The following is a 25683-nucleotide window of genomic DNA, read 5'->3' on the forward strand; positions in this document are numbered from 1 at the left end:
CCATTGTTGTTTTTCTTCACTGTTCCCTCTTTCACTAGACGGAGGCTATGTACCGTACGACGTGCAATATGTTGTATTATTAGCAGTATTATGGAGGGACCATCCTTCCGAGGAATAGTCACACGGAATATTATCAACCACACATTCAAGGACACTCTTCCAGGTGAATAGCATGATCGCGATACCCCATCGCGCCGACCACGATCTTCGCACTCTCCAGCACCCGACGTTTACTCTCGCCATGCGTTTCCTGGCCCTTGAATGCACCCCGCGTCTCATCAAATTCGGTGTGCTTAATCGCCTTCCAGATCCCGTGCACTTCCTCCGGCGGCAGCGGAATCTACACCCGTTAGCACTCTCAGCCAGGAACAGACAAGCCAAGGCAATCACAACCTACCATATTCGGATACGACCACATGAACGAGAATGACGTAGTCCCCGGCAATCGATCGACATGATAGATCCCACTTGGCACAACCATAATGGTATCCGCGATCAGCAGCATCCGCAGGGACTTCCACCACAGCACCGCGCTCCCGGGGAAATGACCGCCGGTCTTGACGGCCTCAAAATCCGGTGCACCACCGCCGTTTGGAACCTCCAGCGGCAGCCGGTGGCCCGACCAGAGAACCTGCTGAGGCCCGCGCCGCAACAGCCATTCCTCGTCCTCGGCGGAGAGATAGACGGGGCAGTTGAAGGCGGCGGCCCACTCCAGGTTCGTGGTGAAGTAGTGCGGGTGAGAGATGACGATTGCGGAGAGGCCGCCGAGTTCCTGGATGCGGGAGATGGTGGCGTCGTCGAGATAGGTGATGCAATCCCAGAGGACGTTGCCCGCTGGGGTGCGGCAGAGGTAGGCAGACTGGCCGATGCCTAGTTTGGGTGTGGTCTGGATGGCGATGAGCCGGTCTGGGTGTGTTTTGTCTGGGACGAAGTCGTTGTGATAGGTCTGACTGGTTTGGAGTTTGCGGAGCGTCGTCCACGATTGTCTGGAGCTATTAGTATCTGTGGTTTTTCTGCAGCTACTTTAGAGATGGTTACCCCGTTGGAGGTATATACTGTCGCGGATCATCGCAGATTTTGCATGATGAAACGGAGGTGACGGAAAACTGAGTGCCACAGGTGCAGCAGATGCTGAGATCGAGAGAGTCTGTCATTGTAATTGTCTTTACTTGTCTTTAGGGAGAAGTTGAGGAAATGAAGGTTGATTTAATCGCATACCCCACTTTTGCTTCGTTCTCCGCAGAGGGCTGACTCAGCCCATCAACCCCAACCTTGACCATCTATATCTACACCTCCAATCTCAGCTGCCCGACTTGGTCTAGGTGATGAATCATCCATTAAGAAGAATTGCTCCATGTACGCCTTTCATTCATGTACTCCGTCAGAAGACAGTGAAAATATGCAGAGAAGGGAATCGCTATGTGGACGTTGTATCAGTACACGGATCAACAGGTACAAGCCAGCCATTATGGTATAGGGATCTTCTCAGCAAGACAACGCGCGGAAAACTCCAAGAAAGATGTTGCAAATACTCAAAAATCATGACTTCATTAAGAGCGGAAACCGGGTATCTGGGAGACGAATCTAATACGGATGCTCATCATCTACCTGGTCAGGGCTTCCTCGATAATGGCTTCTTCTGCGTCTGCCGGGGCTGTACTGGCTGCCTGAGTTCAGTGGTCGGGGTCCCGTCGGTTTACGGGGAGGAGGCGTGTTGCGTGATGCGGTATGCATTGCGGAGCTCTAGGGATGAGGTTAGCACTTGTCGAAGAAAACAATCACGACCGGATTGAACTTACCCTCGAGACAACGCGATCGGCATAGGATCTTTCCTCGTCATTATTGCTGCTGACCTTGGACGCCCTCTCCGGGATCAACGGCCCGTCATCTTTAATCTTTGGAGGCCGGGGAGGACCAGGTTGTCGGTTTGACCGAGAGCTTGTTTCGGACAGGCCTGCGTCAGAAATAGGGGAGAGAGGGCTGCCACCATATCCTTGGTTGGCATTGGCACCGGACAAGCTAGGGTTGGAACCCCACTGCTCGTAGGGAGCGCCTGACACTGGCATGCCATATATACGGGCTTGACTTTCCAGTTGAGACTGGTACCGTCCTGTAGGCCCTTGGCGCGGCTGAGGATGCTGGAGGTCTAGACTACCCCGGTGTGCCTGGTATTTCGGGGCTTCTGAGACTTGAGAAGGCACTAAAGGAGATGGAGGCCGATTCTCTTGCTGTTGGTCGTCTAGCGTGTAGGCAGACCGCAGCCTGTCGTCACCCTGGGGATCATAGTAGTCGGCTGTCCGATACGGCCCATTTGCCAAATCGGAGCCAGAACGGGACGCGTCAAAAGATTCGCGATCCTTGCGTGATGGCTGCATGCTGTGCCGGATATTATCGCCCATGGAGGATGCGGTGGTTTTAGACCATCGCGATATCTTGGGGAAGAATGAGGAACTGCTTGACTTGTGCTTCCGTGCCTTCTCATTTGTTTTGGGTGTTGTCTCGTTACTGAGGGCACCCGAAGCCACTGGCACTCGGGGAGGGGTCGACAAAGGAGCAGATCCAGCTCTTTCTTGTTGGCCATTCTCATTCTCCGTGGGATTCGGGCTCAAAAATCCCCCACGATCGTCGGGACGCAGTTTGCCGTCGGCCTCGGGGCCAGTGCCAACTTTTAGTGCGTTTGCGCCGGAGTCTGGCATCGGGCGGGTATACATCGAGAGGTATCCAGATTGGTTTCCAGGTGAAGAGGTCCCAGCTTGACCCTCCGGCTCGTAACCCTCAGGGTCCACACTAGGGCCCCGGTTGCCGCTACGGGTGAATCGATCATCTTGACCAGCCCGCAAGGCCTCGACCTCTTCGAGCAGCTGCTCCAACATCTCTTCGATCTTGGTCAAGTCATTGGATGACTTGAGACTAAGGCCTTTAAGCGCACGCTTGAAGACATTCTTTCGCTTCGAATCACCGTCGTCCATTGTAGACTGACGAACACTTCTTGGGGCGCTGGCCGGCTGCGGGCGCGGCCCGCCAAGAGCCCTGTAGGTTCTGTCATGCTGTTTATCGCTTGCGTCCATGAGCAGGCCATCTTGTTGGGCGATGAATTTCTTCATCTCTTCGAAAGAATTGCGCATCTCTGCAGCACTCCGAACTAACGTGACTAGTATCTCTGTGTCACGAGCATTCCGTTGGGCATCACGGACAGTAAGCTGCGCCACGTTAGTAGATATTCCCTATCATGTCGTCGTAAGGGGAAACTCACATGGTCCATAAGAGCGATGATGTCCTTCGATTGTATCTGGTCGATCCCGCGGCCAGTTGCACTATCGTACAAGGGAGAACCGATCCCGTGAGAGTATCCACTGATTTGTCGCTGATGAGACGGCATGAACTGATCGTCTGCCCCCACGGGGGTATCGAACAGACCCATACCATTGGTATCGACACCGCCATATCCCTTAGCAGCAGCGTCAGGCGTCTCCGCGCTAGGGGAAAGGGGATTGGCAGCGGAGACATATCCTTCGTCTCTGACCCCCGAAGGCGTGTCGAGCATCTGACCTCTGGGGTATTGTTGATCATAGTGACCACCAGGGCCATAGCCATCTTCGGCGTAGTATTCCGGATCGTAGCCTGATTTCTCCATTGAGTCCATGCCTGCACTGCCAGCAGCGACATTGGCATTATCGAACAGAGGTGATTGCTCCCCTTTAGGTGGAGTGTGGTCATAAGCCCACTTGCCTTCGTGAGCAGGGCCTTGGATGATGGAGGGGTTTGTGTTTATCTCCGACTCCGAATCTGGGCTTTGATCGCCTCTGGGACTCTCCCCCTGGAGGTGATCGAAGAACATATGGGATGGCTCAGCCGGATCCTCTACTGATTGGGTGACACTCTGCGGAGGCGAAGTGGCTCCCATTCGTCTGGGGAAGGAGGTCGCATCTGGGCTAGCATCCTGTCGTTGCTTCAGAGGACTTCCTTGGCGAGGCCCGCGAGACGTAGGAAGACCTCGCTCTTCAATCGTGGGGCTTCGATTTTCCGGTTGGCGAGATTCGCTCGTCTGGGATCGGTTTCCTCCAGACTGATTGGACTTGGTGTCGAGAATTGACGGGTCGAGGAGCGATGCAACGGCCGACTCCACTGCCACCGGATGAACAAACTGAGGGTTTGCCCCGATCCCAGCGACAGGCTGGCCTTGATTAACCTTTTCCATGTAGTCAACATCGCTCTCTTCTGTGTAACCGGTCATCCGCCGGCCCTCAGTACTGGTGGTCTCCGCCATCGAGTTTCGATAATCGAGATTATCCTCTCCGTCGGAATATTCTTGCCATTCTCTCGGTCGAGGCGACGGTCCCGGCGACTCCTCGTAGCCCAACTCGGGGCCAGATTTGTGGTGTCGCAGAATCTCACTTTGACTTGCGAAACTGGGGCCGTCTAGGCGGGTCGACCGGGCGAGATTGGTGCTCGGTGCGGAGGAAAGAGAGTCAATCGAAAGCCGCGGCTCGACGTCTTTTCCGTTCTCCAGGAACTCTTGCTCGCCGTGTTGAGTCGAGTCTTGTCTGATGTGAGACTCACTCTGATTGCTAGCAACGCTCTGAATTGGACTGAGGGCGCGGCGAGTGTTAATATCATTCAAGTTCAGACCCCGATAGCCTGAGTGGACATCCAGAAGATTGGCCGCCGCGGCTGCGGCGATGGCTCCTGCTGAAGCATCACTTCCTGGCGAGCGGCTCTTCTCCCGTAAGTCATGATCAGAGGAGCTGTGGATCGACAGGTTGTGACTCGACAGATTGCTGTGCTTGAGCTCATACCTTGAATCCAAGGGCGTGCGCGTAGGTGTACGGGGAGTGGGCGAAGCCAGCTGTCTCGGCGACCCGGGGGATGCATCGTGAACCTTGGATTCAAACCGAGGAGAAATGGGCTCGGCGGTCTGCTCTGAGAGAAGAGAGTCCCTTGTGATGTCAGACTCGATCGCACTGCGAAGCGGCATTGGGGCCACGTTGTGTTTCTGAAAGACTAGCTCTGTCTCGTTGATGCTCGCGCTGCGGCTTCGTGGGCCACTAGATCTCCTTCTTTCGTACTTGTCGATACTAGAACGCGAATCATGATGTTTGAGTGCCGCGGCCGTCAAGGCGCTCCCGACAATGGCAGCCTTCTCGGCATCACGGAGACCCTTACTTCTCTGTCGACGTAGCTTATCTTGATCGGACAGTTCCGGACGATGGCCCCATTTGACATAGCTCCCATCTGACGTTGTATCGGTGTCTTTGCTAGCTCTTCGCTCCTGTTGCGACGGGACCGAATCACCGGATAGCACAATACCTTCGTCTCGGCTATCCTTGTTGAGAACGACCTTAGGTTTCCGGACATTAGGAGCGCTAGCGTGCTTTGAGAGTCGCCTACCTAGTTCGTCCTTGTGGGAACTCGCCGACGAGTAGGAGGCACTCATGTCTCGCTCGAACTTGGACGTATTGGAGATCACCTTTTGGTCTTTTTTGAGCTCCTTCAGCTCGGGTAAGATCAATCTGCGGATGGCATCTTCAACGGTTTCGAGCAATCTGGGATTGTTGATGGACGATTTGGAGGTACCGGACCGGATGGAGTACTGATCACCGGACCGACGGCGCGAGGATACGGCCGAGGCGCTGAGAAGACTAGATTCGGGACTCATGTCTTCTTCGCGGAATAGTCGCCGGCGAGAAGTCTTAGGATCTGTCTGTTGAGGATCGCTGCCCCCGGTATTGTGCTTTTCCGACTGCGGGTCTTTGCCGGTCGAGACCTCACGCGGGTCGTTGCTGAGCTTCTCAGCAACGCGATGGGCAATGCGCTCGGTACTCAAGCTGCGGCTTCTCTGGTGGGAAGGAGTTTTCAGGTACACCTGAGAGTCTTGGTTTTGTTCCCGCTCGAGACTCCGACTGCGTTTCCGACGGGGGCCAGCTGATGATGCTTCCAGCAGACTGTCCGCGGGCATCGACGAGATGTCGGAGGTGGGCTGAATGTATCTCGCGTCACGAGAAAGAGTCGAGAGCTCACTGGTGTGGTCGCGATTCATGAGCTCAATCTCCACGGGTGGGCGACTGGAGGACTGGTGGTTCTCATCGGTGCCTACACTGGAAGAGGCGATACTCTGGTCGTCACCGGCGTGGTCCCCATGCGACTTGAGCTTGGAGGGCGAGCTGAAGGAGATGCGGCGGGAGTAGGGCTTCTTCCCGCTGGAATCGGTGATCTGGACGTGGTCCTTGTGCTTCCTACCGGACGAAGGGGTGACTCGAACTCGCACGCTCGGTCGGGAGACTAGGGCGCCAGAACCCTTCCCGCCCTCGAAGTACTCGATGAGCAGGGAGGTCTGGGAATGGTGGGATGAGTGGGACAGCTTGGAATCCTCCCCGCGGGGCCGGCGTTTCTGGTGAGTGGAGATGGTGACGGGACTCCCGTCGTCAGGAATGGAGTACGACGTTTTGTCTGTGCGCCGAGAGATGTCAGTTGCCAAATCAGTTCCTGTTGCGCTGCCACCAGTCGTGTCGACGATGGATTCAGTGGGGGCGGGCAAGATCGGTCTGCGGGTATCGACGCCCATGACGGAGGAGGATACGGTTCTTCTTTCTGGTCCAACCCGAGTCTCAACCAGCCACGATCATACTCCGTTTGGGTGAACTGTCTGATCGTGTTTGCTTGGGGGGAGAGTCCTTGTCTTATCTTTCTTCGGTTGGGTTGGGAGAGGGATTGGAATTCTTCAGGGGAGGGAGGATGCGCGGAGGGGAAGTTCAGTGCGTAGGACCAGCGTCTGCAATCGAATCCGGGAAGCTGACAGACAGATGAACGGTCATTACCGATCGGACAATCGATGTGCAGGACGCGGGAGGGGAGAAGGGGAGGTGACGATGGAAAGAAGCGGTGGCGGGGAAGAGAGAGGGGAGGACGAAGCAGGTATAGAAGACGAAACCGAGTCAAGCATACCAGAAGTTGGAAAGGGTGGAGGATGAAGACGTGAAAGACAGTTCAGAGACAAGAGAGAGATCCCAGCTCTCGGTTCTCTTTCTTTTGTCTGCGTTGTATGTCTACCTGATCGGTACCTGATGGTGATAAAGTCGGAGAGTTCACGGAGAGTTCACTGACACATTCCGAGCATCGTCAGAGCCATTCCCGTGGGTTGATAGAAATGACGGGGAGGACGGGAAGAGGAGGGAGAAAGCAAATGGAATAGAATGAATTAACTGGAATGCAGAGTCGATTGAAAACTCGGAGGACGACGGGGGTGGTGCAGGAGAGGAAGAGGGAAAAGATGAAGGCTGGTCAAATCCTCCTCCAACAACAACAACAATTATGGATCGATCGTGTTAGCGGCCGGACAGCAAACGCAGCCCCGTTGCAAAACCATCAGCCGTGGTCTCTCCTCGAGCTGAGGTTCTCTTCCAACTGTTTAATTATGGTCTCTATCTTATTTTATTTTATTTTATTTTACTTCATTTTACAGAAATCGTCTTCTTCCCTCTGCTCCTTCACCCGGATGGAATGCCCTAGCGATTATCACGCAAGGTGGCTGGGAACGAAACCCTACTCCATCTCCTCCCCGTCGTGAGATCCGGTTGCTCTCGGGCCAAAGAGGGAAAAGTAAGGAGCTCCCAGGTATTTATACCTCCACCGGAGCCCGTCACTTTCAGTGTGATCCGAGATGTGATCTGTAACCTCGGACTGCGCGAGCGGCATCGTGGCACAATTGTCTCGCCCCTCACAACATGAGACCCTGCTGCCCACTTGACTTGATCAAAAGCGAGCATGATCTAGCAATTGGTCTTGCTCGGACCATATAGTCAAAGTACCTACATACGAAATCCCTCCTAGATACTCCGTACTGTGTGCTCTTCCAACGGGTACTCCGGCCTCTGTGATCAACCCACAGTGGATCGAGCTCCGACCCGCCCCAAGAACCACCTGCTCGTGCTCCTGGAAAAAGGAACCCTAGGTTATCGGCCTTCCCACTGGTCAGATACGCCCACGATTCAGGCGCTTGGCCCCCGTTTTGTCTCCGGGACGACCATCACCGTCGTCCATTGGCTGTGCGGCCGCCAACTCATCACATTTTCTCGCCGACCTGGCCAACGCTTTTCTCCAGTGATTGGAAGAGAGTCCAATCTGCTGACAGAACACCAATGCGCTCTCCGACCATATCAATTCAACACAGCGAGATAGCCCAATCCTTGAGACAGGACGTTGCCGAAGCGGAGTGGATCGGTTCCCAGCCACCGCATTCAAGCGGACCAGCCACCGCCCAATCCACCGCTGTTCAACGGCTCTTTGCATAGACTTATGAATCCTAGGATGCCATCACAATGTACTTCGTAGGCCAGGCATTATTATTGTGAAACCATACCTTACAGTGTCCTTACTATCGATTATAGATCTGGCGGGCTGTACCGTGGAACGAACTGCCAGTACCCCTGGTTCCGCAGATCCAATTTACAACAAAATCAATATAAGAATTAAGATCTTCTTAACATATAATAAATATGCCAGTAGCCTTACATGGCTAATTTCTTTCCAGTAGCCCCTGATTATTGTACGGTACGTCTGAGCACGTTCTGCGCGCCCCACGTCTCACTGTCGTATCCGAATAACAAGCATTGTTACGTCCTTTTTGCGAAATGCTTCAGCTGGATACTGCATATGAGTATGGAATCCACACTGTACAAATAGACCACTCTTCTGGACTCTAGAACCCCGGGAACAGTCGGACTCTGACCCCAATCTTGAGCCTCGTTGGAAAGGTATCAGCGTACTAAACCGAGTGCCTAAAGGTCCGGGGATACTTAAAATATACGGTCTTTCTGTAGGACTGTTCGTACATTCGACCCGAGCGATAGACAACTAGAAGTCATTACAGGCTTTGCTTCATCAATAAATAGCCAGGTACAAGGGTACACCAGGCAATCAACACGCCCACCCTCCATCAATCGGTTGCACCGTGCCGCTGATATATCCAGAAGCCTCGCACAGCAACCAAGCGACCAGGTGGGCTACTTCCGAAGCTTTCCCCATGCGCTTAATTGCAAAGGTCCAATCCCTATCTCGTCCTCGCATCTCAGCAGACTTCGCCTGCATAGGAGTATCAATCAAACCCCTGAAAGCAGCGTCAGCGGCTCGATCAACATATACGCACAGAAGGAAACATCTTACGGGGCGACCGCGTTGACACGGATCCCTCGATTCCCAAACTCCTTCGCTGCCGTCCTCGTAAGCCCGATAACTCCATGTTTCGCAGCCGTATACGACGCGTTCGTCGGAAACCCCATCCCACCCGCAACGCTCGACATGTTGACGATGCTGCCCTCGTCTTTCATCTCGTTGATCTGCGCTCTCATGCAATGCATGATCCCGCCCAGATTCACGCCAGTCACAAATTCCCAGTCATCTTGACTGAGCTCTGCGAGCGTGCGTTTGTTGATATCCTTGCCGATAACCCCGGCTAAGTTGGCTGCGCCGTCCAGCTTGCCGAATGTCGCCACGGTCTTACCGATCCATTCGTCAACAGCGTCTGCCCTCGACACGTCAACAACGTGTCCAATGACTTTGGCTGCCCCGACACCGTCCAGTTCAGAGACAACTTTCTCGAGAGCTGCCTGTTGGACATCAGCTAGGGATAAGGTTGCGCCGCTCGCTGCCAATAGCCTTGCGGTTTCGAGACCGATTCCCGATGCGGCGCCAGTTACGGCGATCACTTTGTTTGAGAAATCGAAACGAACAGCCATGTTATTTGAACTCGGTGGTTTTGCCAGAGTGCTTTTCGAGCTGGAATTGTAACTTTGTATGCCTGTTCATCATTACTAGATGGAAGAGATATCCTGTGGTAGGCTAATATTACATTGTACTCGGACAGGAATATCCGGCATTGTTTGATATGGGAGGTACTTAGCGCGAAAGGGCCAGTTTCCTAAGGATAATGAGGTAAGATTTCGCAGTCGCAAGTCGTCGTCGGCTGTAGACATCCGAAGGAGATACTCTATGTAGGAGGTGTGGCATATTAAAACCCCACTTCTGACTATCATGACTTGTAGCATAAGGTAGTTGCGTTGGATATCGTTTTCCGAGGGACAGCTCGTGTCTTCAAAAGCGATGGTTAAAGCTCCGCGAGAATCATCATGGTCTTGGCTCGAAAATCTTCACCTATGATAAAATATAGTTGGTTATCCGTTAAGTGGGCTAAGCTTAATTGAGCCTTTTTCGGATACACTTCGTGCCAGTGAGGCTGGCTTGGATTGATCCACTTGGTCGACGTAGAAGGCTGATACTAACAGAGCCAGCGATGTATTTCTATACCAAGGTAGGTGAGGAATCAGGCATCAAGAAGGCAACCAAAGGATGATATACGCTGATACCCGCCACGATCTGTGCCTGTCTAAGATGACTTTAAACACTTACATCGATCAGACCATATTGACAAAGTACCGACCGATATGCGCTTTCCCATACCTTCAACTATAGTCAAATACCTAATCATATGCCATGGAGATGTATGGCAGTCACCTGATCATATTGGGCATGTTGCCCATAATTGTGGTGCTTGGTACTTTGGGATGTGGGATAAGGACTGCGGTCGACGTTATGTTGCAATGAATAAGCAAATTGCTGAGTAGCGAATGTGTAGTCATTTCAGACATCGGACGGTAGCCTACATCTGAGTTGACTACCAGATCCAATGATTGGCAGGAGGAACAGCAATGATACACTGTACTGATGATAACCCTAGAAGACATGGATTAACGCATCAGTTCCACATCATATTTTCCGGACGATAACCATTAGTTAATTTATTAGATGGCCAGACTCTTTGAAGATGATTCAGATGGAGCTGGACGGTCCTACTGCGTACTACGTACAGATCTTATGGAACCGCCGCCTCTCGAGCGGTAAATGGTAAATGATTTGGGTCTCGGCTGAAAAGACCTAGAACAATGAAGCCACATGGAAGGGGCCTGAAACTGTCTCAATTTAATATACCATGTTGAATGGTCCCATATACATAATACCTTACCGGGGCATGTCTCATTTTCCGGAGACAATGATACAGCTAAGATAATAGGCAATGGCAAAATCTCCCGGAAGGAGCCGGATGACAGAGGATAGCGTTGATTGACCATCGTTGCCACCACGTCCGACAAAGGGGTCTTCTACCTTTTCGTGTCTTCCAGAGGGCGATATTCATAGAAGATAGTTATGTTCATAGGTGACTAACTGGGAGTACATTTCTGAAACGGACCCTGAAAATCCAAAACGGAAGACGAGAAGGGGAGAACGGCAGTTGGCGGAACTGACCCAGAAACGAAGTTTGGTTCTGCAGTCGAATCTCATGTACCAAAAATAGTCTCCGGCGGTCCATGGTTCAATACAGTCTCGTAATTGAGTCTACCACGCTACGAAGTATTATTATTTCTCTTATTTAATACTGCATCCAACTCCGCTTTGTTGCCTCGCAATTCGACAACCAGGTCATCAACTGACGGTTTCTGAGAAGAAGGGTCAGTGGGAAAAGACAGATGATCAATGGAGGCGGGTGATGTCATGACGCGCACTCCCAGAATGGCACAGGCCGATGATCTGTGCTGATCAGGGATGGGCGGATCTTCATCAGGGAGGGCATCTTGCGGGTAGGAGTTCAGTACGCAGTAGAAAATGTTCGATGGGGGCCTATTATTGCTTCAGAGAGAGACATGACTAGCAACATGAGCAAGCATGAATGAGATTAATTGAGTACATAATAACGAGGGTATTATTGCTCTGGTTGCGTGAGCGGTGAAAGGGGGCTGTGCAGCCCTCGTAATCACTTTAGCCTTTCTGGGTACCCAGTACGGAGAAGGATCCTAAGGCTTGGCTAAGGGCTTCCCCAAGAGACGATACCAGTGTGGTGTGAAATAGTTGTCGTGAGGCGTGTCCATCTGACGCATCACTGAGGGTTTGATTTAAATTCGATAGTAGTGAGATGGGTCCGCGTTCGCAGACGGATTAGAGACACGTATTGCAGGGTTTGTGCTTAGATATTGCATTCAGCGCGCTGAAATCTACTTCGTACGCAGGAGCTCCATTAAGCATTCCACACGGATAGAATCATCGGATGGACCCTGCATGTCTGCCATCTGCTGTAAACCCCAAGGACAGACAGCGTGGACCGCCCGCCAACCTAGGTAGTGGTTGGGCTTGCCGCGGAGCGAACCGTGGGAAGGCCCTTGTGTCACCGGTTATTAATAGCACACACAATACGGTTGGTGTTGTTTAAGGAACTTCAGGTACAATACGGCGTACAGAGCTAGTCCTCTGTACGCTGTAGGCAGAAGGATAAAATGATCCCAAGTGACTTTCAGGAGGAAGGATTATGGAGAAGTGCGGCCGCTATGGAGATCTTGTCGGTCTGTGTTCGAACGCAATGGGCCAGTCGTATGGGTGCTGGAGTTAAGATGAGCGGCAGAGCAGAGATCCACTGAAGGAATGAGAACTTCAAAGGGAAAAAAACCATGGCGATTGCTGTTGCGTCTGTATTGGAGAATCACCCCACAGCGTCGAGCCGGCGCGTAATCTCGCAATCGAGGGCGGTTTCAGAGCCATTAAGCGTCGTTTGCGAGGAAATTTTTCTTTCTTGGCTGTCAATGGGAGTGGCCTGGGGGCAGTTAATCATCGAGGGCTGAACCATGGGCAAGTCATCATCGCATCCGCATTCGGGGCCGGACCCAACCCCTGAGGGACGCGCGTGCGCCGAGTGGAGGGAGAAGGCAAAAACGTTTCGCAGTGCAAGAGGGATGGAGTGGACTCCAAGAACCATAGTCGACGCAGAACGTCTATGATCTGAATCTTGGCCATGTAGGAAGCAATCTGTAGGGACTTTTAGGGTTCTGTGTACAGTGTAATGGAGGATAATACTGATGTAAGAAGTTCGGTAGGTAGTGGATGTACTGTGTATGGACGGGTTGCAGCCTTTTCCCGCCATCGTGCATATGATGCCTGATTCTATTCTTGTTCTTCACGGCCTTTTGCCTCATTCTCTTCCTCCTTCAGAATTTCCTCATTAATTCCCCTCCCCATTTCTTCCATGCTGGAACTGACCCTCATACCAATCGCCCCCGTCGCCCTGATTGGCCCACCCGCGATCATCGCTGCTGAATCAGCCGTCCATTCCCATTCCATTCCCGCCCGTCTCTCCTGCAACTGAACCGCCATCCATTCCCTCCCTGTGAACACCCTCATCCATCCTCCTCTTCCTCCCTGTGTCTCCTAGAGAGAGTTCCCTCCCCTCCTCCCCTCTTCTCTTTTCCCTTCTTCTTCTTCTACTTCTTCATTTCTCACCTCTTCGTTCGTTCCCCTCGATTTTCTTCTGCCTACCTATTCTACCTTCCCCTCAGGGTCCCAGGCACTTCCCCCCTGGTTTCCTTCTGGCTATACTGTGTGTCGCCATCCCGCTCGCTTGATCATCTCTCCAACAAATCCTCCGACGTTCTCTTCAACTCAACTGTCCTTTGACTACCTCGACGCTCCTTTATTTCTTCGTCTCTGATCTCAATCGCCATCTTACCTCCTTACTTCCCTCCGGTCGCCCTACCGCATAATTACCTCATCAGTTCTCCGTCTCCGTTGCACTAGCGGTCGCGATCCATCCCTTAATAGCCGTCCCATTGATGACGCTGTGAATTCCGCTCTCCATCGAGTTCAGATATTCCGCATATCCGCCATTTCCCCCGACAGTCCCCTCCCATTCGTCGGAAGACAATACGACCTAGACCCTTTCCGCATCCGGCCGGCGCCAAGCTGGTACTCTGGAGTATCAGTACTACCTCGCACTTGTTCCCCCCTCCTCCCTCTTATATTACGATTTTCTCCTCTTTTCCTCCATCGGAAGAGCTCCAAGCGACCGCAGATCACCGCCAACATGCGGCTCATAACGCTCTTTCTCAGTCTTCTGGTCGCCTTCCAGTCGACACCGCTGGTGTCGGCTGTGAAGATGATCGAATCCAACGCCCTGAACCTCTGCCAAGATAGCAGTAACTTCACGGCCACCTATTTCAGTGTCTTGTTCACTCCGGAGAATCGGACCCTTGAATTCAGTTTCGACGGTGTCGCCGCCATTTCTGGGAAGGTCGTCGCGGAGCTTGTTCTGGATGCTTACGGTTACACTGCTCTGAAGAAGGAACTGGACCCTTGTGAAATGCAACTTCCCGGTCTCTGCCCCATGAACACCGGCCCGATCGACGTTCCCAAGGCGCAAATTGAGATCCCACAAGATGTGGTTAACTCGATTCCTGGTGAGATCATTTGCTTCGATTCTGATTCGATTTGTTCACTAACCAGGGCGGGTAGGAATCGCGTACACTGTTCCTGATCTCGACGCCTCCGTCCGGATTCTAATCAACTCCACGGCCACGGGCGAGACTATCACATGTGTTGAAGCTAGCCTATCGAATGGCAAGACTGTGTATCAGAAGGGTGTTGGGTGGACGACCGCGATTATTTCTGGATTGGGTCTGGCTGCATCTGCCATCACTTCCGGTCTTGGCCACTCCAACACTGCCGCTCACGTTGCCGCCAACGCGATGTCGCTGTTCAGTTTCATGCAGTCTCAGGCCATGTTCGGCATGATCTCTGTCCATATGCCCCCAATCGTTCAGTCGTGGACTCAGAACTTCGCCTGGAGTATGGGTATCATCCATGTCGGGTTCCTGGAGACGATATGTACTTGGTACCAACGCGCCACTGGGGGCACTCCTTCAACATTGCTCTCGAAGCTGTCGACAACGTCCGTGGAGGTGCTTAAGCGTAGGAAGCGGTCCCTGGACACGCCCATGGACACTGCAGGTGGCTTGCTCCGGCGCACTTCGGAGCACCTATTTAAGCGTGAAGGCGCCGAATCTGAAACTGCAAACACTAACACCGTCACCGTTCGTGGTATCACTCGTGTCGGTTTCAAGGCTGGAATCGAGGAGACGAATATCTTCCTGACTGGATTGATCTTCTTCGTCGTCTTCGTTGCCGTGGTCATGCTTCTTGTCGCCCTATTCAAGGCGGGCTGTGAACTCCTCGCGAAGAAGGGCAAGATGAAGAGTGACAAGTTCCAGGACTTCCGGAACGGATGGAAGATCGTCGCCCGTGGCATTTTGTTCCGGCTGACCCTCATCGGCTTCCCCCAAATGTGTGTACTCTGTTTGTGGGAATTCACCCAGCACGATTCTGCTGCCGAAGTTGTCCTGGCCGTCATCATGCTCTTGTCAATTCTTGCGGCCTTGGGATGGGCCTCATGCAAGGTCGTCCTTCTCGCGAAACGCTCAGTTACCCTGCACAAGAACCCCGCTTACATCCTCTACTCCGACCCTTCCTGTCTGAACAAATGGGGATTCCTCTATGTGCAATACCGGGCAACGGCGTACTACTTCGTCATTCCGGTCCTGGCCTACATTTTTGTGAAGGGAATGTTCATTGGTCTCAGTCAACCTGCTCCTGTTGTGCAGACCGTTGCCTTGGTCATCATCGAAGCTGCTATGTTGATTGGCGCCAGCGTGATGCGCCCATGGATGGACAAGAAGACCAATATCTACAACATCGCGATCGCCGCTGTCAACTTCCTGAACGCCATCTTCCTTCTGTTCTTCTCCGACGTTTTCAACCAGCCCGGCCTTGTCACTGGTGTTATGGGCGTGGTCTTCTTCGTGATTAATGCCGTGTTTGCCTTGGTTCTCCTGATCCTGGTACTTATTGCCTCCGTTTATGCCGTTGTCTCCAAGAACCCCGATACCCGGTATCAACCCATGAGAGACGACCGGGGTTCCTTCATCAAGTCGCAGACTCAGCTGACCACGGAGCTGGATGCTCTGGGTGCTACCGCGCGTGGTGATATGAAGTCCACCGCATACAAATCCAGTCCTTTTGATGATGACAATGGGTCCTTCTCGAGCGGCAATGGAGCCAGCGTTAACCGCCAAAACCTGGATGCGCACGACGCCCCTCGCCAAGCTCCGCATTCGCCTGTCGACCCCTCCGTGCCCCTATTCCCCAGCAACAATGGGGCAGCTATGCGGGGTCCTCCCGCTTATGACGCTCGGTCACCGTCACCGGTACCACGAGGCTACAACGCCTCCCCCCTTAATGGCATGCCTGCCTATCGTGCACAGAACACAGCTAGCCCGTGGCAAAGAGGTGCAGGATATGACCACTAAGGGATACCATGATTGTGTTTTCGTGCCTTGCTTGAGATGAAGTTATGGCTCTTAGCGCGGGATTGGACTGGTTTTCTGTCATCCTTGCTTTATATTATTTTCCTTTTCTATTTGCTCTTTTTGATTAACCTTCTCGCGCTTGGTGCGCTTCCCCTTCCCCATTCCGTTTTCGCATTGTCGGCTATGTCTTGAGGTATACTGTGCTATACTGAAAAAATGCTTGTATTTTTCCAGGGCCGCTGTACTCTCGTTGTCATCTCACCGGGGCAATATCCCTCCTTTCATTTTCAGTCTTTTTGCTATTTTTCTCTGGCGTTCTGAAGCATTGGATTTGGAGATTCGGGACTTGGGTTTCTGAACTGTGCACTATGTATATCGAGACAGGGCTCTCCCTGTGTTGCTTGTGATTTCATGTATTGAAAGAAGTCATAATTCTAGTGCCTGCGTTGCCGGACGCATGGTGTTGAAATTCATACGTCCGTCGTAGATTACGTTTTGTAGGTTGTTACCGCATGATGCCATCGTGACTGAACATCAGATTGTTATGTGTACACGCCATTAGATATGTCTGCAGTTTTTCCGAGTTGACTTCTCTGGAGCCGAAAAACAAACACGACGCCTGTTGGAAAAGAGAAAACAACACGCTGGAGAAAAGAAAACAAAAGAGCAAATCTAAAACCATACCGTCCATCCATCAGGTATATAAGAAGAAAAGTAACGAACCGCTGCCATGCACACGCATCTCCACAGCATCCATCCAATCCTCCATACACTTCCACACTACCATCCCTTCCCCTCACCTCATCGGTGGTCACCCAATCCCGGCGGCGGGGCCGGCAACCCAGCACCAGGTGGCGGCGCATATGCGTCCTGACCTGGAGGCGCGGACATCCCGGGGCCGGGACTTGGGCTGAATCCGGGCTGGCCGGGCGGAGGAACGGGCGGGAAGCCGGGGCCACCGGGGGGCGGCGTCTGGAAGTTAGGCGGGAAACCGCCCGGCGGGGGAGGGAAAGGCTGGCCGCCGGGCATGTTGGGGAGAGGTGGAGGGGGAAGGCCGGCTGCGGGGGGCCCAGAGGCCGGAGGGAACGGGGGTGGGAAGGGGAGGCCGCGACCGCCGGGGGCTGTAGCAGTTGGGATTGTGTTAGCGCTGGGGGCCGTGTCCTTGGTTGGAGATTTGGGCTAGACGGTGGGTGGGAAGGGGAGTACATACGAGGCGGCATGCCGGGGGCACCGTTGATACCGGGAGGGGGGATACCGAACGGCGGAGGCGGGGGCATTTGGCCTGGGCGACCTGTGGTGGCTTGTTAGCTTTGGGGTCTGTCACAAGATGGCACCTTGTGCTTGGTTTTATCTGGTTGGAGCTCCAGGACGGGCACATACCGGGGAAGGGGAACGGCGGAGGGAAAGCGCCCGGAGGAACCATGGCCGGGTTGGGGACGGCCTGGCCTTCGGCGGCGTAGGAGGAGGTGATGGAGTCAATGACGGACTGGGCCTTTTCTTGACCGATTTCTGGACGGATGGTTAGTCAACGCCAACGGACTGCACGCGCGCCGAGCTTGACACCAGGGGCATGCCGAGGGAGTGCATTACGTTGGTAGTACTCGAGGACGTTCCGCAGATGGTTCCGTCCGGAGTTGTGCGCCTTGCGCACGCTCATTGAGTCGTGCGTGAGATACACATCACAATAGTCACCTGCGTTAGAGGGCCGAGGTCAGTATCGATGCGACTTGGGTGAGCCGGTGGCGGTGGGTTTAACAGATTAAGCGATGCAACGCGGTGGTTAGGAGACCTACAGAAGAGTGCAACGACAGTTAGTTTGAAGCTCTGGTGCATAAAGGGAAAAGGGTGACTTATATTTAGGCATGTTGGATCTTGAATGTCGCGGCCCTTGAAACGCTGCAGGCGATGGAAGCTAAACTGACTGCGCTCTGATAGCGCCTTGCGGTTCTGATGAGGGTCCAATACTATGGTGATTGCGAAGGTCAGATAGCAGGCTGGACGATGTGTGTAGCAGATGTGAACAAGAGACGTAGTCCGCCGGATAGATGTGGAGACGCGAATGGCATGAAAAATGGACGTTGAAGCGGAGGTTTCAATGCGATGGAGATATCAAGGCGGTGTATGACGGCAGAATACGCAGAGTCATTCCTGAGGCATAAACATACCCCTGAATTATCAGGCAGAAACGCTGGATGTCTTTATGGTTTGCTACAGCTCCTTCACTTACGTGTCAGATGTTGGCTACGTTGGTGGATGGTTAACGTAGCTTGGTTATCCATCCTACTAAAAGGACGTCTGTGTTTTTGTTGTCGGCTGTGTTATTAGGACCTAGGTAGTCCGTACTAGTCTGTTCAATACTCTATCGTATTTGACACCGCCACAGCAAGGCTGCCAGACCAATTATTATTTAAGTTGGATGACGCCCCGCTCTGTCAGTAAGCCTACAGTCCATTCTTTCGGTTTCTCATAACATGATAGAAGAATGTCCGGCCTGGAAGTGCTGGGAATCGCAGCCAGCATCCTTCAAATTGCAGATATCGGGGTAAACGTGTCCATCAAGCTCTGCACCTTCTACCATCAAGTGAAAAATGTAAACGAGTCGGTGCAGAGTCTATCAAGCGATGTTGCGCTCACATGCAACGTGCTCCGCCAGCTTGGGGAGAACCTTCAGCAGGACGAACAGGCCAAGCTATGCTCGAAACAGGCATTAGCCACTGCTAAAGATGTGTTGGATGAGTGTAAGAGGGTTTTCCATCAGATCAGCCGTGCCATCGAGCAACCGGGCCAGGACGACCCCATGGGGCGCATCCGGAGGGCAGCCCGGAAATTCGGGCTAGCGCTCATCGAGCGGGACCTAGAAACATTCAAGTGCAATCTGGAGCGGTTGAAGTCCACTATGCTGCTGATGCTCAATGTCATTATGTATGCGGGTCAGCTTAGGAGGTAAGTATAGGGACAAGATCTTTACTACGGGTTTAACAATAACCGAGGTGCAGTCGCGCGGAATCGGCCGTCTTACAGGATCAACGGGCTTTGATTCAGGCACTCGTAGAGCAAAAGAAGGTGTATGATCAACAGTTCGATAAGCTCAACGACGCAATTATCTCAGGCAAAGTGGGGAGTAGCTTCCATACGTCTACGTCCTCACCAGACCCCATGTTCTCTGGAAATGCAGCGGATCTGGGAGCTATCCCCGAAGAAATTAGAAGATATTACGCACTTGTTCAGGAACTGCTCAGACAAGTTGATCAGTGCAAGTCAGACCTCGGAGAGAGGAGACACCTGAGGATCAGGAACGGTCTTGTGAACGTGCACTCTGCAGAGCTTGTCCGATTCGAGCTCGACTACGGTCGTCGAAGCTGCCAGATATTCCAGGACCCATTCTTCCAAAGCAAAATCGAATTTGAGGGAGATGAGAATCTGCCCCCGGCTGTTTCTCGGGACGCCAATGTCCGACTTTCGCCTTCTCGCGGGGCTGTGTCAACGAAAAGGCGCGGGCGAACCTCTGCAGAATATGACCACGACACAGCTGACTTGCAAGCTCGAATGCAAGAGCACAAGCGTGCCATGGAGCGGAAGCAACAGGCCTACCGCGAATCAAAAATCCCACCTGTGTACAGTGAAACTGATTTCAGGCGAGAGGGCATTATAGATTTCGACGGCCCCCGTCTTTCCACCTCCGAAGATACATGTCCAGCTGATGATCTCGTGCCCCAGCGCCAACCCCCTATCGCCCCTAGCAGGTCAAGGACACTTCACAAGGTCAATTCTTTGAGGAGAAAGGACGAAATAAAGCGTGTCCAACCTGGGCTAGGGTCCAGGAATGAAGACCTACAAAGACAGGAGCACGAGCGACTGGCTCGGATGGCTCGATTTGAAGAACTAGAGAAGGGAACTCAGGAGGACCAAGATGAAATTGATTCTGTGGAAGCCATAGTGTTGTCTTGGACGACGCTGGAGAGGGAGAACCTTTGAAGAACAAAGATCGATGATTCTAGAAGGTGAAGAGCTGCTGAGCAAGACATTGTTTACAATGGGTCAGGTGAGAATGTCTAGCGTCACGGGACATGACGCTGTATCATGAGATGCTTTGAATTTTGTTAGTTCGTTCGATTGCAAGAGACTAGGCAGAGACTTGTTTCTTGCGGATCCAAATCGGTCGAAGCCCGTAGACCGGACCGGTGCCCAATTCCAATTTTGTCGCCAAGGTGCAGGCCAAAGTGGCAGAGGAAAAGCGTCAGGTGCCGCAGTCACAGCCGAAGAGACAACTGTCTGACTAGTATGCGGGGAAAGGGAGCCAGCATTCTCCGTCTCGGTGATCTGTACAGAAGATGGGTGATGTCCGTACCTGCGCAATGATGTGATGAGGGATGCCTAGGGCCAAAATCCGGGGAAGAGATTTCTCGGCTCTCGCTGGAGAACACGACGTAAGGGCCAAAAAGACGAAACAAAAAAAAAAAAAAGGGAAGCCGGAAATGCTAGTGAGTGGATCGGGCCATTCACCGTCGAAGTCTAGTGACCCAGCGGGGCGTGAATGGAGGGGAAAATTTTTTCATGGAATGTTCAATGGACGAGACATTTGGAACGAGTGGTTCCTGGCCCATCTGGCACCGAGTCCAGCCCTGTCGAGTCCGGGGAAGCCGGTGGAGGTCAACCCACTTGAATTATTGCATTATTATTAGCGGTCAGGGGCGAGTCATTTGTTGACGGGGATGTCTCTGCGGAGGGATCCAGGGCAGCCCGGCCGATGCAGGCCATGATGTGATACAGAGCGAGTAATTGAAATGGAGTTGTGAGGATGTCTGTCAAAGAAGCCGCTCCAATTCGATCATACATCGTGTTCAGACCTGTTCAAACGTCCAACGAGAGATGCAACGGTGAGAGATTTTCGGGTGGATGTAGATCGCACTTGGTCTCGCCGGATCTGCCCCATACCCGTGGCCGTGATGGATGCAGCTTTTGGACAGGCCAAGTGGGCGGTGGATAGGACAGGCCCCCCTTGATCATCACGACATTCGACATAGTCGGGCTTACTGAGAGATTTTTGGGTTTGCAGGTCTCGGCAGGAGGGAGAAAGGAGCTGTGTTGAGGTTCTTTTTGCTTTGGAAACTTCAAGAATGGATGATGCAATCATACATGCGGGGATTTTTTAATTTCTTTTTCTTTCCTTCTTTTCCTACTGCTTCTAGGGGGTACTGCGTATACGACGTATCTGGTTTTCTCTTTTTTTTTCTTTTTTTCTTTTTTTTCTTTTTTTTCTTTTTTTTTTTTTTTTTTTTTTTTTTTTTTTTTTTTTTTTTTTTTTTTTTTGATGTTTGATATTGTTTTAGATACGCAGCATAGAGTATTTGATAGGTACTGGTCGACCGTGTCATCCCCAAAAACAAAAAGAATGATGCAACAGAACTATTTTCTTGGTCATTGCCGGCTGAAAATGGCTCACACTCGTGACCGAGCAAGGAATTTCCATTACCCCCAGAAAACTCGGATTGGCCCCATCGCCAGTTTCTGTTACGTTTTGCCACGCCGCCGCCTGCCGCCGTCCAAGTCAGATGATCCGCTCGGTGGGGGTTTCCCTCCCCCAATCAGAGGCCAGCCTTCTCTCACAGGAGACGGCCTCTGCCACAGTGATTGGTTTCCGCAGCCGCAGACTCTTGACGCCCTCTACGCTAAACCCAACTCGGGCCGGTCGAACCGCGCGCATAGGGGAGCTTACCTAAGGCCGTCTATGGAAAATTTCGCTGAGACGGCGACGACGACGATGATGAGATTCCCACCGTGACTGCTCCACCGGATACCCACCGTGTGACCCTTGGAGAAAGAGGGGGGCCACCCTCGGTGCCTGGCACAGGCACCGCTGGTTCCCCCAATGGTGCAATCATGGCCACTCATGCGGGCACTCTACCCCGGTAACTGCTGGGCCAAATGTAGTCATCCATTGTTGTATATAAAGGTTCCCCCCCACCGCGCTGGTCTCGGGTTCCAGACATTGAAAAAAGTGGCTCCCCTTAAACAGGAAAATTTCAGGAAAGAAAATCCGGTGTCCATTCTAAATAACTTCGTCGGCCTGTTTCTTCCCTGGCTTCTTCATCTCTTCCACGTTCGGTTCCTGCCTGGTTGTTATGACTGCTTTGCCTGTATGGGTCGTTCTTTAAGCCCGCCAGCTTCTCTTGCTGCCCATAGACAACTATCGCAAACTATCGTTTCATACTTGACACCCTTTTGAGTCATACAACCTACCTGTCGCTTCCACTTCATCCTCAACTTACATCTTACCCCCCCCAATTCGCCATGCCAGCCTCCATCAACTACCGGGTCATTGAGCCCCATCCCTCCGTGCCTCACAACTCCCACCCGGCCATCCACACTGCGCGCGGAGGCGCAGGCAATGTCATCAGCCTCAAGAATACCAAGACCACCGATTCCCAAACCGCCACGGGCCCTCCCTCGCTGACCCGTCTGGATTCCAACGTTCCGAGCACCTTCACCTCCGGCCGTGGTGGCGCCGGCAACGTTCACAGCAGCAGTGAACGTGCCATCTTCAGCTTTGACGAGGAATTGGAACGCGAAATGCGCCGTGCTGCTCCCGTCTACCACGTCGGCCGCGGTGGTGCTGGCAACATGGTCTACAACAACGACAGCGGCAGCACCCTCAGTCGCAAGTTCTCTTCATCCAGCAAGGCCACCTCCAGCAGTACTCAGTCGACCGCCTCGATGGCTCGGGACAAGGCTCTGCGCGGCCTTGAGCGTGGTTGGGGCAAGCTGAGAGGCATGGCTTAGGCTGTGTCGGTCACTTCTCTCTCCTCTCTTCGATCCCTCTTCAATTACATATACAACACCATTCTTCTCGATCAGCACTTTGCATTGCGATCACGACTCACGATTGACGACCACCGAAAAAAGTTCTTGCTCTTTCCCCTTGGTGCTTCCCCGTGAAGTGACACCAAAACATCGATTGATTTTTATTTCTCTTTAATCTGTCGTTTTTGTTCGATCTCCTATGTCTGTTGCCCCGTTCGACCTGGTCGACTTGATACCCCTTGCCATGTCTAGTGGCCCTTCAATTCCGAATCCTGTGTCTGTTACATTACCTCTTTAATGGGTACTTGGTTACCTATCTTGCATGTCCTGTTCTCAGGGCCTGTTATCCTGTCATGCCAGATTCTGGAATCGGCAATGGGGGATTACATTTCCACAGGAGCACTTTTTTTTTCTTTCCTTCACCTCTCCATGTAATTAGTTGATCAACATTCAGAATCAATGAAGCATCGTGAAAGGAACATGCACTCCTACCTCGTAATGTCTAGCGTAATCTATCATACCGGCTCCATTAAGATCCATTATGCTTGAATATCGCTTGACCAGCCAAACATTTGCACGTAGATCTTCATCTTCATTCCTCTATCTGATATTTACACGTCACGGCCGCCGAATCATATTCTGAAAGAGACAACATGAACAAAATAAAAGTAAATGTTAAAAACCAGACACCTTGATACAAGGGATCTGTGGTCCTGAGTCCGACACGGTTCAACCAAAAACTCTATGCGATTGCCGCTGGTGGTGGAAGGAAACATAAAAATGGTGTGACATGAGGCGAGCATCAATGCTTGCAGATGGTAGTATTATGATGGAATTTGCATCACGAGGGAGAGAGAGATAATGAGGCGTCTGCAGTTGGATTAATATGGCGGAAGAGGGGTATCAAATGCTGCTGCTCCTGCTGGGACCCAACAGCTATTCGCTCCGGCAAACTAGGTGAGCCATTTCGCCCGATCACGCGATGCTCGATCCTCTGACGGAGTCGGGTCCTTTGTCCAGCCCATAGGAAGGCGCTGTTCACGCTTGCATGCGTGCAGCGTCTAGGCAAACTTCCGGTGGATGATCTCCGGGTCTTCATGCCATTCATCGGCACTCACCCACATCTGAAGGTTCCGATCAGTAGCTGCTCCCGCTTGTCGGGGATATCTGGCAGATGGCAACTTACTTTTCGGAAGGTGCTCAGCCCAGCAAGGATACCTCCACCAATCCAAGTGGTATACTTCCGCTCAGCGGGGGCAGAAATGCGAATCTTCATGTCCTCCACAGCCAACCGCTTGATCTCCCGCATCAGTCGGTCTGGGAAGTTCTTGCACAGAGTCGATCCACCGGACAGGACGATGTTAAGATATAACGATTTGCGCAGGTCCAAATCCGTCCGGATGATGGCGTCTTGGACAATCTGGTGCACCCCGGGGTACTCCAGGCCAATGAGTTCGGGGTCGAACAGGATCTCCGGGGCGCGGTAGCGTTCCTGCCCGATCTGTGCGTATACATCAGTTCGCCAATTCACACACACACAAGACAAATGCGGCCTTACCTTGATCTTGTGTCCATCCGGCAGAGCATAATCGACGGCTTTGGTCTCTGACTTGTGGTAGCTGTTCATCCAGTCCTTCTCTTCCCGCTTCGGATCCAGCGACACGTAGCAAGCCTTTTCCTTGATCATCCGCACCACCTCCTTTTCCGCACTCGTGTGCAGGACATGCCCGTTCTTGCGAAGAAGCAACTGCAGCTGTTCCGTGACATCGCGGCCGGCCACATCAATACGCCGGATGCTGTTCGGGATCGCGAAGCCCTCGAACACAGGGACCGCATGCGAGACGCCATCCCCTGAATCCAACACCACGCCGGTTGTCCGGCCGGACGCGTACAGGGACAGCACCGCCTGGATGGACGTGTACAGGGCGGGAACGTTGAAGGTCTCGAACATGATCTGGGCGGCGGTATCGCGGTTCTTGCGGGGGTTGAGCGGTGGCTCGGTCAGGAGCACGGGATGCTCCTCGGGCAGCGTTTTCAGCTCGTTCTCGTAGACGTAGTGCCAGATCTTCTCCATGTCGTCCCAGTCCGTCACGATTCCATGTTCCAGCGGATAGCGGATCTTCAGGAGCCCGCGCAATTCCTGCGCGCGCTGTCCGATGAAGACGTCGCCTTCCAGACCGCCGGCCATCACCCGCGGGTGTTTTGGTCGACCGACAAACGACGGAAAATAACATGATGGGATTTCCTCTCCTGCGAAACCAGCGCGGATCGTCCCACTGCCATTGTCGATGACGATGGGAGCGTTGTGAAGGGTGGCCTCGGCCATTGTGGGGGAGGAGGAGTGGTATGTTTTCGGGAGGAGTGACGAGCGCGCGCTTTGTTGTGAGAAGGCCCCACGGCCGGGTGGGAAGGGGGAGGGATTGGCGAGAAGGACAAGGAGAGTCGACTGAGAGAAGAGAGGGGAGGAATGAGGTCTTGATCGGAGGGAGAGTCGGGGGTGTGGGATTGTGAGGAGGGAGAGGGCGTCGGCAGGGAGCAGACCGCACGGAGACCGGGGAACTTCGCGTGTCCGTCTCTATCAACACGGGAGGAGCTTGGGCCATCCGCCGCCTCGCGGTGTGCATCTATACTCCATCGCTACGCTTTCTTCGTATTTTCCATACAGGGTTAGAAGTAACCCTACCTTATTCTCTGTTCTATGAATAGAATT

General features: G+C 52.8%; 8 protein-coding genes across 8 annotated transcripts; 3 read left to right on the top strand and 5 right to left on the bottom strand.

Annotated features, from left to right (window-relative positions):
- Positions 1–14: 14 nt before the first annotated feature.
- BDV59DRAFT_114205 (putative metallo-beta-lactamase domain protein) lies at positions 15–1735 on the bottom strand. The gene is made up of 3 exons (XM_073686665.1): positions 1039–1735; positions 398–986; positions 15–340 (listed from the first exon to the last, which is right to left on the bottom strand). Exons 1-3 carry the CDS (start codon positions 1152–1154, stop codon positions 146–148), a joined length of 900 nt encoding a protein of 299 aa, XP_073551570.1. The 5' UTR covers positions 1155–1735; the 3' UTR covers positions 15–145.
- Positions 1370–6883, bottom strand: BDV59DRAFT_114231 (uncharacterized protein). Its single transcript, XM_073686666.1, has 3 exons — positions 3254–6883; positions 1800–3200; positions 1370–1743 (listed from the first exon to the last, which is right to left on the bottom strand). Exons 1-3 carry the CDS (start codon positions 6560–6562, stop codon positions 1585–1587), a joined length of 4869 nt encoding a protein of 1622 aa, XP_073551571.1. The 5' UTR covers positions 6563–6883; the 3' UTR covers positions 1370–1584.
- Positions 6884–8599: 1716 nt separating this feature from the next.
- BDV59DRAFT_114403 (SDR family NAD(P)-dependent oxidoreductase) lies at positions 8600–10035 on the bottom strand. Its single transcript, XM_073686669.1, has 3 exons — positions 9845–10035; positions 9160–9783; positions 8600–9103 (listed from the first exon to the last, which is right to left on the bottom strand). The coding sequence occupies exons 2-3, from the start codon at positions 9729–9731 to the stop codon at positions 8914–8916; spliced, it is 762 nt and encodes a 253-aa protein (XP_073551572.1). The 5' UTR covers positions 9732–9783; positions 9845–10035; the 3' UTR covers positions 8600–8913.
- Positions 10036–13426: 3391 nt separating this feature from the next.
- Positions 13427–16648, top strand: BDV59DRAFT_114160 (transient receptor potential ion channel family protein). The gene is made up of 2 exons (XM_073686663.1): positions 13427–14267; positions 14323–16648. The coding sequence occupies exons 1-2, from the start codon at positions 13895–13897 to the stop codon at positions 16170–16172; spliced, it is 2223 nt and encodes a 740-aa protein (XP_073551573.1). The 5' UTR covers positions 13427–13894; the 3' UTR covers positions 16173–16648.
- Position 16649: 1 nt separating this feature from the next.
- Positions 16650–17867, bottom strand: BDV59DRAFT_114164 (putative U1 snRNP complex component Yhc1). The gene is made up of 4 exons (XM_073686664.1): positions 17763–17867; positions 17553–17681; positions 17383–17463; positions 16650–17293 (listed from the first exon to the last, which is right to left on the bottom strand). Exons 1-4 carry the CDS (start codon positions 17827–17829, stop codon positions 16974–16976), a joined length of 597 nt encoding a protein of 198 aa, XP_073551574.1. The 5' UTR covers positions 17830–17867; the 3' UTR covers positions 16650–16973.
- Positions 17868–18654: 787 nt separating this feature from the next.
- BDV59DRAFT_199158 (uncharacterized protein) lies at positions 18655–20147 on the top strand (the record flags this gene model as incomplete). Its single annotated transcript, XM_073693305.1, has 2 exons — positions 18655–19115; positions 19169–20147. The coding sequence occupies 2 exons, from the start codon at positions 18655–18657 to the stop codon at positions 20145–20147; spliced, it is 1440 nt and encodes a 479-aa protein (XP_073551575.1).
- A 2020-nt stretch (positions 20148–22167) lies between these two features.
- BDV59DRAFT_171622 (DUF3602 domain-containing protein) lies at positions 22168–23449 on the top strand. Its single transcript, XM_073688591.1, has one exon. The coding sequence runs from the start codon at positions 22464–22466 to the stop codon at positions 22950–22952; it is 489 nt and encodes a 162-aa protein (XP_073551576.1). The 5' UTR covers positions 22168–22463; the 3' UTR covers positions 22953–23449.
- A 43-nt stretch (positions 23450–23492) lies between these two features.
- Positions 23493–25516, bottom strand: BDV59DRAFT_171624 (actin-related protein ArpA). Its single transcript, XM_073688592.1, has 3 exons — positions 24532–25516; positions 24160–24474; positions 23493–24097 (listed from the first exon to the last, which is right to left on the bottom strand). The coding sequence occupies exons 1-3, from the start codon at positions 25297–25299 to the stop codon at positions 24035–24037; spliced, it is 1146 nt and encodes a 381-aa protein (XP_073551577.1). The 5' UTR covers positions 25300–25516; the 3' UTR covers positions 23493–24034.
- Between the last annotated feature and the right edge of the window lie 167 nt (positions 25517–25683).

The sequence above is a fragment of the Aspergillus ambiguus genome, assembly GCF_047715705.1.
Source record: "Aspergillus ambiguus strain CBS 117.58 unplaced genomic scaffold BDV59scaffold_4, whole genome shotgun sequence".
Lineage (NCBI taxonomy): Eukaryota > Fungi > Ascomycota > Eurotiomycetes > Eurotiales > Aspergillaceae > Aspergillus > Aspergillus ambiguus.